Source organism: Myotis brandtii, unplaced genomic scaffold, assembly GCF_000412655.1.
Source record: "Myotis brandtii unplaced genomic scaffold, ASM41265v1 scaffold29, whole genome shotgun sequence".
Lineage (NCBI taxonomy): Eukaryota > Metazoa > Chordata > Mammalia > Chiroptera > Vespertilionidae > Myotis > Myotis brandtii.
The window spans coordinates 1661446-1674626 of record NW_005361075.1 but is presented as its reverse complement, the minus strand read 5'-3'; the positions used below and the strand labels follow the sequence as shown (position 1 = coordinate 1674626).

The 13181-nt window shown below is 51.2% G+C and overlaps 1 protein-coding gene across 3 annotated transcripts in view; it reads right to left on the bottom strand.

The window, feature by feature from the left end:
• KRT78 (keratin 78, type II) overlaps positions 1-13181 on the bottom strand; it is a 14844-nt gene continuing 1663 nt past the window's right edge. The window contains exons 3-10 of one of the 3 annotated variants that reach the window (XM_005869208.2): positions 12192-12252; positions 11238-11333; positions 9791-9955; positions 9326-9451; positions 3771-3991; positions 3473-3507; positions 3342-3392; positions 1-363 (exon numbers count right to left, since the gene is read on the bottom strand). In XM_005869208.2, the coding sequence (XP_005869270.1) occupies positions 167-363; positions 3342-3392; positions 3473-3507; positions 3771-3991; positions 9326-9451; positions 9791-9955; positions 11238-11333; positions 12192-12252 (952 nt within the window). In that variant the 3' untranslated portion in view covers positions 1-166. Of the gene's footprint in view, positions 364-3017; positions 3393-3472; positions 3508-3770; positions 3992-5130; positions 5191-9325; positions 9452-9790; positions 9968-11237; positions 11334-12191; positions 12253-13181 lie in introns of those variants that run through there. The other 2 variants (XM_014542097.1, XM_014542098.1) reach the window with 2 other exon arrangements.

The window sequence follows — 13181 nt, the reverse complement described above, 5'->3', positions numbered from 1 at the left end:
GACCAGGCCAGCACTCAGAACAGCAGACAGACATGACTTTATTAATTTTTGCAGCATCCCCTGTGGGCAGTGGACACACAACTGGCCATGCAGGGATGGGATGATGGGGTGGGGGTAGGGCTGAGAATGTTCAGGAAGGCAGGAAAGCAAGTGGCTGCCACGGTACTCAGTATGTAATGGACGTCTTAAGACTTGATTCGACAGTCTTCTTCAGGATGGTGCGGCCGCTGGAGCCAGAGCCAGAGCCAGAGCTGGACACAGAGCAGGACCCCATCACAGGGCCCTGTCCAGAGCCCAGGATGATGTTGGAGCCTCCAGTTACAACGCTGGAGCAGCTGGACCCACCTCCGAGTCCACAAGTTCCTCCAGACAGGATGGCACTGCCTCCCCCCACGGCTGCAAGAAATACACCAGTGTCACAGTAGGGTCCTCAGCTCCCCATGGGGATCCCTCCCTGAAACTCCCCTGATACTCACAGATGGTGACCTGGCTGTTCCATTCCCCAGACATCCTGGGGGAGAAAGAACAAGAGAGGAACTGCTGAGAAAGGCGCAAGAATGCCTCTTGGAACAGCTCACCTACTTTCTCAGCAGATAAAGTCCACGGTCCCCAATTTAAAACCCCTCCCAGCAGAATGGGTTGCCCTCAATGGTTTAGAATGTGAGGAAATCTCTCAGGATTCCCCTCACAAGGAAAGCTCTGTGTTGGCATTCCATCCTCCACCATCACTTTCCCCACAAGAAACATATCCCCAGGTCCTCTGACTGGCCCCACCTGCACTCCTCGCTCTCCAGCAGCCTGCGGTAGGTGGCGATCTCCACATCCAGGGCCAGTTTTGTGCTCATGAGCTCCTGGTACTGTCGCAGCAGCCGGGCCATGTCCTGCTTGGCGGTTCTCAGAGCGGCCTCCAGCTCAGTCACCTTGGCCTGAGCATCCTTGAGAGCCAGCTCCCCACGCTGCTCGGCATGTGCGATGGCAGCCTCCAGGTTGGCATTCTGGGAGGGATGTAGACATGAGGGAGGAAATGGCAGTAAGCACAACACAGCCTCCCAAAGCACTTACTATGGATAAAACTTGAAGGCTGGGTGCAGCATAATCACATGAGCTCAAAAGTATCCTTGGCCCCTCCCACGGCTCTTATTCTACGGAAGAGTATGGCCTCTTCTGCTTCCTTAACTCCCAAAACTCTTAGGTCCACCAAGAACTTCAGAATGTGCTCTAATTGGAAATAGGGTTTTTTGCAGATGTAATTAGTTAAGGATCTCAAGGTGACATCATATTGTATTTCAGGTGAGTCCTGAACCTAATGACTGGTGTTCCTAGAAAAAGATGAGAGGGCACGGGCACAGAGAGAAGGCACCACATGAAGATGGAGGCTGAGACTGGAGTGATGTGGCTACAAAACCAGGAATGCCAAGGAATTGCCGGAGCCACCAGTAGGCAGAGGCCAGGAAGGATTCCAGCTGGCTCCTTCAGAGGGAGCATGGCCCTGCTGACTCTGATTTCTGCGCTTGCAGAAGTCCAGGCTCATCTCCAGATTGAGAGAATAAGTTTTTGTTGTTTCAAGACACCAACCTTGTGGTACATTGTTACAGCAGCCACAAGAAACTAACCCACCCTTTCCCACCTCAAGTGATCACTCCTGCTTCTTCCCTCTGAAGCCTCTTCCTGTCCTGTTCCGATCATTACCTACAAGGCTCATCTTGTTGGCCACCACGGCCCTGGATATTTTTGGAGCAGCCCCATTTCAGATATTTTGTCCTGTTTTCAGAGTTTATCAAACTATGTACCTCCATTTTTAGTTTGAAAAATACATTCTTTGTACTTTTCTCTCCAATCCCACAGAAAACTCTTATATGAAGACCCCTGTCTAATTGGCCATCCAGCTGATTGGCCCTCATGTTTGGTTCGGAATGAAGGCATTCCCTAAAGGTTCTCATTATTCTTTCCCACACAAGCACCCTGTGGATGGGGAGCATCATCTCCATTCTACAGATGAGGAAGCTGAGGCTCAGAAAGGTGAGTGTCAGACCTAAAGCTAAAGTCCAGTCCACCACTCTAACTGTAACCCTCGGGGCTCTGCCTGGGGCCTGGCACAGGGGATCCCAATTCATCAGGCTTGTGTGCATGAAGAGGAGTAGTAATGGGAGCAGGGGGAGTCATATCCCTAAGGAAGGTTCAAGTCTTTGGTGGGAGGAGCTCTGGTTCCCAGACATGGGGACGTAGTTCCACCCTAAGTTCTGGCAGCTGGGCTTTGAGACTCCCCGTATTCATGTCATCTGGGCGAACTTAGTTTAGAAAGCAGGTTTCTGGGCTCCACCCTTAGAGACCTTGATTCCCTCTGTCTGACAGGAGGCGCAGGGAACTATTTTAACAGGCAACCCAGGGAATCCAAAGCAAGGAATCCAAACTTAAGGGCAAAGCACGATGGCAGCAAATTAAGTAACAGGTCCTGCATCACACTCCAAAGAAGAGCAGGTAAGGATGGTTAGAGTCTGAGTCTGGGCTTTGAGTGATCTGTACTCTAAGGATTTTCCCCTGAGGGCCCTGCTGGCAATGGATGGGTCATGTGCAACTTGGGAGTCAAGCCAAAGTTCTTAGAGGAAACCGCCTGACTCTGTGGTCTCAGTTCTAAAAAAAAAAAAGACCGTACCCTTTTATGTAATGATGTTTACTTTGAATTTATATTAGTTCACACAAACACTCCATCCATGCTTTTGTTCCGGCCCTCCGGTCCAGTTTAAGAACCCATTGTGGCCCTCGAGTCAAAAAGTTTGCCCACCCCTGCTCTAGAGTCTGGTCGGTGGCCCTCAGACCTCTTCCCTCCCCTCAAAGGACAATACTTGGGTGAGATGCAGACTGGCCAAGCCAAACCCAGAGTTTTCCTAGCTCAGCTTGGAGGCCATGAAGAGAGGAGAAGATGAGGCTGGCTAGCTGGAGGATGGAGCAGTATGCACTGGGCAAGCAGCAGACAAATTAGACAAATCACTAGGCAAGACCAGGCCAGCACTCAGAACAGCAGACAGACATGACTTTATTAATTTTTGCAGCATCCCCTGTGGGCAGTGGACACACAACTGGCCACGCAGGGATGGGATGATGGGGTGGGGGTAGGGCTGAGAATGTTCAGGAAGGCAGGAAAGCAAGTGGCTGCCACGGTACTCAGTATGTAATGGACGTCTTAAGACTTGATTCGACAGTCTTCTTCAGGATGGTGCGGCCGCTGGAGCCAGAGCCAGAGCCAGAGCTGGACACAGAGCAGGACCCCATCACAGGGCCCTGTCCAGAGCCCAGGATGATGTTGGAGCCTCCAGTTACAACGCTGGAGCAGCTGGACCCACCTCCGAGTCCACAAGTTCCTCCAGACAGGATTGCACTGCCTCCCCCCACGGCTGCAAGAAATACACCAGTGTCACAGTAGGGTCCTCGGCTCCCCATGGGGATCCCTCCCTGAAACTCCCCTGATACTCACAGATGGTGACCTGGCTGTTCCATTCCCCAGACATCCTGGGGGAGAAAGAACAAGAGAGGAACTGCTGAGAAAGGCGCAAGAATGCCTCTTGGAACAGCTCACCTACTTTCTCAGCAGATAAAGTCCACGGTCCCCAATTTAAAACCCCTCCCAGCAGAATGGGTTGCCCTCAATGGTTTAGAATGTGAGGAAATCTCTCAGGATTCCCCTCACAAGGAAAGCTCTGTGTTGGCATTCCATCCTCCACCATCACTTTCCCCACAAGAAACATATCCCCAGGTCCTCTGACTGGCCCCACCTGCACTCCTCGCTCTCCAGCAGCCTGCGGTAGGTGGCGATCTCCACATCCAGGGCCAGTTTTGTGCTCATGAGCTCCTGGTACTGTCGCAGCAGCCGGGCCATGTCCTGCTTGGCGGTTCTCAGAGCGGCCTCCAGCTCAGTCACCTTGGCCTGAGCATCCTTGAGAGCCAGCTCCCCACGCTGCTCGGCATGTGCGATGGCAGCCTCCAGGTTGGCATTCTGGGAGGGATGTAGACATGAGGGAGGAAATGGCAGTAAGCACAACACAGCCTCCCAAAGCACTTACTATGGATAAAACTTGAAGGCTGGGTGCAGCATAATCACATGAGCTCAAAAGTATCCTTGGCCCCTCCCACGGCTCTTATTCTACGGAAGAGTATGGCCTCTTCTGCTTCCTTAACTCCCAAAACTCTTAGGTCCACCAAGAACTTCAGAATGTGCTCTAATTGGAAATAGGGTTTTTTGCAGATGTAATTAGTTAAGGATCTCAAGGTGACATCATATTGTATTTCAGGTGAGTCCTGAACCTAATGACTGGTGTTCCTAGAAAAAGATGAGAGGGCACGGGCACAGAGAGAAGGCACCACATGAAGATGGAGGCTGAGACTGGAGTGATGTGGCTACAAAACCAGGAATGCCAAGGAATTGCCGGAGCCACCAGTAGGCAGAGGCCAGGAAGGATTCCAGCTGGCTCCTTCAGAGGGAGCATGGCCCTGCTGACTCTGATTTCTGCGCTTGCAGAAGTCCAGGCTCATCTCCAGATTGAGAGAATAAGTTTTTGTTGTTTCAAGACACCAACCTTGTGGTACATTGTTACAGCAGCCACAAGAAACTAACCCACCCTTTCCCACCTCAAGTGATCACTCCTGCTTCTTCCCTCTGAAGCCTCTTCCTGTCCTGTTCCGATCATTACCTACAAGGCTCATCTTGTTGGCCACCACGGCCCTGGATATTTTTGGAGCAGCCCCATTTCAGATATTTTGTCCTGTTTTCAGAGTTTATCAAACTATGTACCTCCATTTTTAGTTTGAAAAATACATTCTTTGTACTTTTCTCTCCAATCCCACAGAAAACTCTTAGATGAAGACCCCTGTCTAATTGGCCATCCAGCTGATTGGCCCTCATGTTTGGTTCGGAATGAAGGCATTCCCTAAAGGTTCTCATTATTCTTTCCCACACAAGCACCCTGTGGATGGGGAGCATCATCTCCATGCACCCTGTGGATGGGGAGCATCATCTCCATTCTACAGATGAGGAAACTGAGGCTCAGAAAGGTGAGTGTCAGAGTCAGGACCCTACCTAAAGCTGAAGTCCAGTCCACCACTCTAACTATAACCCTCAGCTCTGCCTGGAGCATCCTTGAGAGCCAGCTCCCCACGCTGCTCGGCATGTGCGATGGCAGCCTCCAGGTTGGCATTCTGGGAGGGATGTAGACATGAGGGAGGAAATGGCAGTAAGCACAACACAGCCTCCCAAAGCACTTACTATGGATAAAACTTGAAGGCTGGGTGCAGCATAATCACATGAGCTCAAAAGTATCCTTGGCCCCTCCCACGGCTCTTATTCTACGGAAGAGTATGGCCTCTTCTGCTTCCTTAACTCCCAAAACTCTTAGGTCCACCAAGAACTTCAGAATGTGCTCTAATTGGAAATAGGGTTTTTTGCAGATGTAATTAGTTAAGGATCTCAAGGTGACATCATATTGTATTTCAGGTGAGTCCTGAACCTAATGACTGGTGTTCCTAGAAAAAGATGAGAGGGCACGGGCACAGAGAGAAGGCACCACATGAAGATGGAGGCTGAGACTGGAGTGATGTGGCTACAAAACCAGGAATGCCAAGGAATTGCCGGAGCCACCAGTAGGCAGAGGCCAGGAAGGATTCCAGCTGGCTCCTTCAGAGGGAGCATGGCCCTGCTGACTCTGATTTCTGCGCTTGCACAAGTCCAGGCTCATCTCCAGATTGAGAGAATAAGTTTTTGTTGTTTCAAGACACTAACCTTGTGGTACATTGTTACAGCAGCCACAAGAAACTAGCCCACCCTTTCCCACCTCAAGTGATCACTCCTGCTTCTTCCCTCTGAAGCCTCTTCCTGTCCTGTTCCAATCATTACCTACAAGGCTCATCTTGTTGGCCACCACGGCCCTGGATATTTTTGGAGCAGCCCCATTTCAGATATTTTGTCCTGTTTTCAGAGTTTATCAAACTATGTACCTCCATTTTTAGTTTGAAAAATACATTCTTTGTACTTTTCTCTCCAATCCCACAGAAAACTCTTATATGAAGACCCCTGTCTAATTGGCCATCCAGCTGATTGGCCCTCATGTTTGGTTCGGAATGAAGGCATTCCCTAAAGGTTCTCATTATTCTTTCCCACACAAGCACCCTGTGGATGGGGAGCATCATCTCCATTCTACAGATGAGGAAACTGAGGCTCAGAAAGGTGAGTGTCAGAGTCAGGACCCTACCTAAAGCTGAAGTCCAGTCCACCACTCTAACTATAACCCTCAGGGCTCTGCCTGGGGCCTGGCACAGGGGGTCCCAATTCATCAGGCTTGTGTGCATGAAGAGGAGTAGTAATGGGAGCAGGGGGAGTCATATCCCTAAGGAAGGTTCAAGTCTTTGGTGGGAGGAGCTCTGGTTCCCAGACATGGGGACGTAGTTCCACCCTAAGTTCTGGCAGCTGGGCTTTGAGACTCCCCGTATTCATGTCATCTGGGCGAACTTAGTTTAGAAAGCAGGTTTCTGGGCTCCACCCTTAGAGACCTTGATTCCCTCTGTCTGACAGGAGGTGCAGGGAACTATTTTAACAGGCAACCCAGGGAATCCAAAGCAAGGAATCCAAACTTAAGGGCAAAGCACGATGGCAGCAAATTAAGTAACAGGTCCTGCATCACACTCCAAAGAAGAGCAGGTAAGGATGGTTAGAGTCTGAGTCTGGGCTTTGAGTGATCTGTACTCTAAGGATTTTCCCCTGAGGGCCCTGCTGGCAATGGATGGGTCATGTGCAACTTGGGAGTCAAGCCAAAGTTCTTAGAGGAAACCGCCTGACTCTGTGGTCTCAGTTCTTAACGCTCTGTTGACCCCAAAACCGATTCTTCAGATTTGGGGAAAGTGAGTACAAAGACACTTGAAAACTTAAGAACTGGAAATCCTTCGCATCTAGAAATGAATTCTCCAAGAGGAATAGGAAACCACCTCCCTGCCCTTGCCATCCTCTCCCTCATCCCTCTCACTCCTCCCCACACCAGGCACCAACAGCTTTACCTCCTAAGGAGGGCTCAGCCTCCCCACTCTACTGCCCATGTCGCCTGCTCCCTGAGGTCCTGGCTATCACCCTCCCTAAAAGGGAACCAGGAAATTCAGTGCATGGCCTTAGAAACCCTGCTGGGCTTGATGCATCAAAGTTAAAAGGAGGGATAAGAAAAGAGATAAATTAACCCTCTCCCCAAGGAGCTTAAAGCAAGATGTACACCTGGATATGGAATCCAGCACGAGCAGAGCCACCTGGAGTTGTTCAATGCAGAGCTCATGCAGCTAGAATGCATAAGAGGAAGGCTGAAGTACCCTTAAATGGGGCTTGAGGTTCTCTCTACCCCAAATTACTTCGAGTCCAGCCAGTTATCAAGGTTCACACCAGCCCAGAGGTGACCGCGGCACAAAGGCAAGAGGCAGGGCTCAGGGAGCTCTGGGACCCTGGTCTCAGCTCTCAATGCTCTGTTGACCCCAAAACCGATTCTTCAGATTTGGGGAAAGTGAATACAAAGACACTTGAAAACTTAAGAACTGGAAATCCTTCGCATCTAGAAATGAATTCTCCAAGATGAATAGGAAACCACCTCCCTGCCCTTGCCATCCTCTCCCTCCATCCCTCTCACTCCTCCCCACACCAGGCACCAACAGCTTTACCTCCTAAGGAGGGCTCAGCCCCCCACTCTACTGCCCATGTCGCCTGCTCCCTGAGGTCCTGGCTATCACCCTCCCTAAAAGGGAACCAGGAAATTCAGTGCATGGCCTTAGAGGCCCTGCTGGGCTTGATGCATCAAAGTCAAAAGGAGGGATAAGAAAAGAAATAAATTAACCCTCTCCCCAAGGAGCCTAAAGCAAGATGTACACCTGGACATGGAATCCAGCACGAGCAGAGCCACCTGAAGTTGTTCAATGCAGAGATCATGCAGCTAGAATGCATAGAGGAAGGCTGAAGTACCCTTAAATGGGGCTTGAAGTTCTCTCTACCCCAAATTACTTCGAGTCCAGCCAGTTATCAAGGTTCACACCAGCCCAGCGGTGACCGCAGCACAAAAGCAAGAGGCAGGGCTCAGGGAGCTCTGACCCTCACCTCCACCAGTAGGCAGAGGCCAGGAAGGATTCCAGCTGGCTCCTTCAGAGGGAGCATGGCCCTGCTGACTCTGATTTCTGCGCTTGCAGAAGTCCAGGCTCATCTCCAGATTGAGAGAATAAGTTTTTGTTGTTTCAAGACACCAACCTTGTGGTACATTGTTACAGCAGCCACAAGAAACTAACCCACCCTTTCCCACCTCAAGTGATCACTCCTGCTTCTTCCCTCTGAAGCCTCTTCCTGTCCTGTTCCGATCATTACCTACAAGGCTCATCTTGTTGGCCACCACGGCCCTGGATATTTTTGGAGCAGCCCCATTTCAGATATTTTGTCCTGTTTTCAGAGTTTATCAAACTATGTACCTCCATTTTTAGTTTGAAAAATACATTCTTTGTACTTTTCTCTCCAATCCCACAGAAAACTCTTATATGAAGACCCCTGTCTAATTGGCCATCCAGCTGATTGGCCCTCATGTTTGGTTCGGAATGAAGGCATTCCCTAAAGGTTCTCATTATTCTTTCCCACACAAGCACCCTGTGGATGGGGAGCATCATCTCCATTCTACAGATGAGGAAACTGAGGCTCAGAAAGGTGAGTGTCAGAGTCAGGACCCTACCTAAAGCTGAAGTCCAGTCCACCACTCTAACTATAACCCTCAGGGCTCTGCCTGGGGCCTGGCACAGGGGGTCCCAATTCATCAGGCTTGTGTGCATGAAGAGGAGTAGTAATGGGAGCAGGGGGAGTCATATCCCTAAGGAAGGTTCAAGTCTTTGGTGGGAGGAGCTTGGTTCCCAGCTCAGCCTCCCCACTCTACTGCCCATGTCGCCTGCTCCCTGAGGTCCTGGCTATCACCCTCCCTAAAAGGGAACCAGGAAATTCAGTGCATGGCCTTAGAGGCCCTGCTGGGCTTGATGCATCAAAGTCAAAAGGAGGGATAAGAAAAGAAATAAATTAACCCTCTCCCCAAGGAGCCTAAAGCAAGATGTACACCTGGACATGGAATCCAGCACGAGCAGAGCCACCTGAAGTTGTTCAATGCAGAGATCATGCAGCTAGAATGCATAGAGGAAGGCTGAAGTACCCTTAAATGGGGCTTGAAGTTCTCTCTACCCCAAATTACTTCGAGTCCAGCCAGTTATCAAGGTTCACACCAGCCCAGAGGTGACCGCGGCACAAAGGCAAGAGGCAGGGCTCAGGGAGCTCTGGGACCCTCACCTGCTTCTTGAGGTCCTCAATCTGTCTCTGCAGTCTCTGGATTGCCTGCTGCAGCTGAGAGATCTGAACTTTGATTTCCTTCATGCTGTCCCCATGGAGCTGGGCAGATGCCTGCAGCTCCTGGTACTGAGGAGGACAGAGGTGACCATGAGTTGAGAGGACCTTCACCTTTGACGCCAAGACCCATGCCCCCCATCCGTTGCTTCCTCACATCCTCATTTGGAACATGGGTTAAACACTGAGACCAGGACATGGTGGGATGTGCTTGCAGAAGTCCAGGCTCATCTCCCACAGGTTTCCTGCATTGCCTCCCTCCCGGAGAATGGAGATGGTCTTGCCCACCCAGCTCTGGAGCTTCAGGAAGGTTATCAGAACTGCCCGATGGACCGAGGTGGACAACCCCCCCGGGGTGTGGGCATGAAGACCCAGTCTTTTCCAGCATGGCGCTGCCCCTGGCCCTGGCACCTTGGTCTGGTACAGCGTCTCAGCCTCGGCCTTGCTGGTCTGGGTGATCTCCTCATACCGGGCCCGGACCTCGGCGATGATGTCGCTGAAGTCCAGGCAGCGGTTGTTATCCATGGACAGCACCACGGACATGTCGCCGGCCTGGGTCTGCAGCTGGCCCAGCTCCTGCCAGGAAGACTGACTCAGTGTCCACTTGCCCCAGCTCCCTTTCCCCTTGGAGCCCCGTGGAAGGTGGGCAAGAGGCCTGACTCTCTGCCCACACTCCGTCAGTGGGCAGCCCTCATTCACGCTGGGTGGCACTGAGCACTCCCTGCCTTCTGTGGGGCTGTCTCCTTGTCTGAAATGAGGGCTGTAGGAGGTGGTCTCAACAGCTCTTGGAGCTTGGAATTTTTTTATATTGATCTTAGAGAAAGAGAAACTTCGACCTGCTGTTCCATCCACTGATGCACTCTTTGGTTGATTCTTGTATGTGCCCTGACTGGGGATCAAACCTGCAACCTTAGTGTATAGGGACAATTTCTAACTGAGTACCCACTGTGGGGCTGTCTCCTTGTCTGAAATGAGGGCTGTAGGAGGTGGTCTCAACAGCTCTTGGAGCTTGGAATTTTTTTATATTGATCTTAGAGAAAGAGAAACTTCGACCTGCTGTTCCATCCACTGATGCACTCTTTGGTTGATTCTTGTATGTGCCCTGACTGGGGATCAATCCTATAACCTTGGTGTATAGGGACAATTTCTAACCGAGTACCCGGCCAGGGCTTGCAGCTTGGAATTTAAAGGAAAATGTCCTGCAAGGCCTGAAATCATCTGGTCCCCATCACTCTTCTGACCTCTTATCACCTGACCTCCCTCTCACTCCAGCTGTTCCAGCCACACGGCCTCCTTGCATTTCCTCAGACACCAGCACACAGGGTGGGGGGCCACTCCCTCACCCTGGGATCCAGGATTCCTACCTTCAGGAAGGTTATCAGAACTGCCCAATGGACCGAGGATAACTTCCTCACCTCCTTCAAATCTTTGCTCAAATTTTATCTTCTATATCAGGCCACCCTGACCACCCTATTTGAAATTGCAACCTGCCCTACCCCCCACATTCCCAATCCTCCTTTCCCTGTTCTAATTTTCCTTTTTTCCATGGCATTTATCACCTTCTAACATACTTATTTACTAAGTCTGTCATTTATTGTCCATCTCCCAGTAGAAAGCAAGCTTTGTGACTTTGAGTGGGTTGTTCACTGGTGTGTCCCCAGAACCTAGCAATCCACATAGTAACTTCTCAGTAATTGTTTGTCAAACGACTGAATGACCAGAGTCTAGGTCACCCTAACTAGGCTTCACCCCTCCTGGCCACTCCCACAGTGGCCACAGGGAGGCTGCCCACTCTACCCCCTCCCTCACTACCACCTGCCCTCAGAGACCACCACTTCCGCCACTGGCAGATCCTCACTTCTTCATACAGACGCCTCAAGAAGCAGGTGTGCTCTCTCAGGGACTCCAGCTTGCCTTCCAACTCCATCTTGCTGAGGAAAACCTCATCCACATCCTGGGGGAGGGAGACAGAAACCATGTATCCCTACTTCCTTTCTGCTGCCCCACTCTGGCTGGCTGGCTCAGGGGTTCTGTTCACAAACTGTCCAACATCTACCCACAGCCATCTCCAGACACCCGCTTCTTCCTTCTCCACCGCTGAGGAAAACCTCATCCACATCCTGGGGGAGGGAGAGAGAAACCATGTATCCCTACTTCCTCTCTGTGGCCCCACTCTGGCTGGCTGGCTGGCTCAGGAGTTCTGTTCACAAACTGTCCAACATCCACCCGCAGCCATCTCCAGACACCCGCTTCTTTCTTCTCCAGCCCGCCCTGTGCTTTTGTCTAACATTGACCCACACCGCCTTCAGGAAGCCTTCCCTGATTAATCCCAACCAGTTCTGCTTCTTCTACTTCCCCCCACCCTCTCTCACAGTGACACCCAAAACACATCACATGATACTTCTATCGCAGTGGTTCTCAACCTTACTAATGCCGCGACCCTTTAATACAGTTCCTCATGTTGTGGTGACCCCCAATTTCATTGTTACAAATTGAACATAATTAAAGCATAGTGATTAATCACAAAAACAATATGTAATTATATATGTGTTTTCCGATGGTCTTAGGCGACCCTTGTGAAAGGGTCGTTCGACCCCCAAAGGGGTCGCGACCCACAGGTTGAGAACCGCTATTCTATCGGCTCTTGTCTTGGGGTCCCTATGTCTAAGTAGATGTCCCACTTTCCTGAGGGACCCCAACAGGCAGCGTATTCTTCATGAGGATCTCCCACCCTCTGCCCTCCCAACCCAGGGCTGGGCTCTGCACTGTGGGTGCTCAGGATGCAAATGGGGCAGCTGACACTCCCCCTCACCTTTTTGAGAACCACAAAGTCATTCTCCACCGTGGCCCGCTTGTGGGCCTCCTGTTCATACCTGCCAGGTAAAAGCAGAGAGAAGCTGCGCTCAGAGCCGATGTGCTTCCTCCAAGCACGACCTCCCTGTAGAGGCCACTCTTGCCTGTAGATGCTCCAAAGCAGGACACACAACCTGCCTGTGTCTCTACCCTTCCTACCAGGAAGTCTTTGTCACATCCTGGCTATGTCCTCTATTCTTTCAGCCCATGTCCCCTTAGTGACATAGGCCGCTCTTCTTCACATTTACAAGGCACACACACCTTTTCTCACCACTCGCAATGATGGGGCCTGAAGCAGGCAGTTTGGATTTTATCAGAAAGATTCTACAAATCATCTTGCCCGAGTCATAGATGATTAGGTGGCCAAGCCGACCTAACACCTAGGTCTCCTGTCCCCAACCTTGGGTCCCTTCCAGGGCCCACTCCACCTCACATCCCACCTTCCTAACAGCCCTGGGAGGGAAGAAGGGCAGGTGACATCTTCCCAGTTTTCAGATATAGAAAATGAGGCTGGGCGAGGTAAAATGCCTTACTCAAGGCCACACAGCTGTCCTTTGCCCACAGCTACTGAACCCAAGCCTCCTGTTAGTCCAAGGTTCTCTCCACACCACCAGGTGACTTTGATGGGAACCCAGAACCACAGCTGAGCTGTGAATCATGCCACGGGCCTGGGGATGGTCCCACAAAATAAATTCCCTTCCACCCCTGATACCAGAGAACATCTGAGTCACTTTAGCCTACAGCCTGCTCAACAGGAATTTCTCGAGAAAAAAACCCATTGAGGCATTATTTAAATAAGCCCCTCCCAGCGCTGGCCAGAAACCTGGGCCTGGGAGCTGGGGCCTGTTGGCTCTCAGATCTGGGCAGCAGGGGCAGCAGGGGCAGCAGGGGCAGCAGGGGCAGCAGGATACTTACCTGCAGCAGGTGGGGCACACTGAGAGTCAGCGTG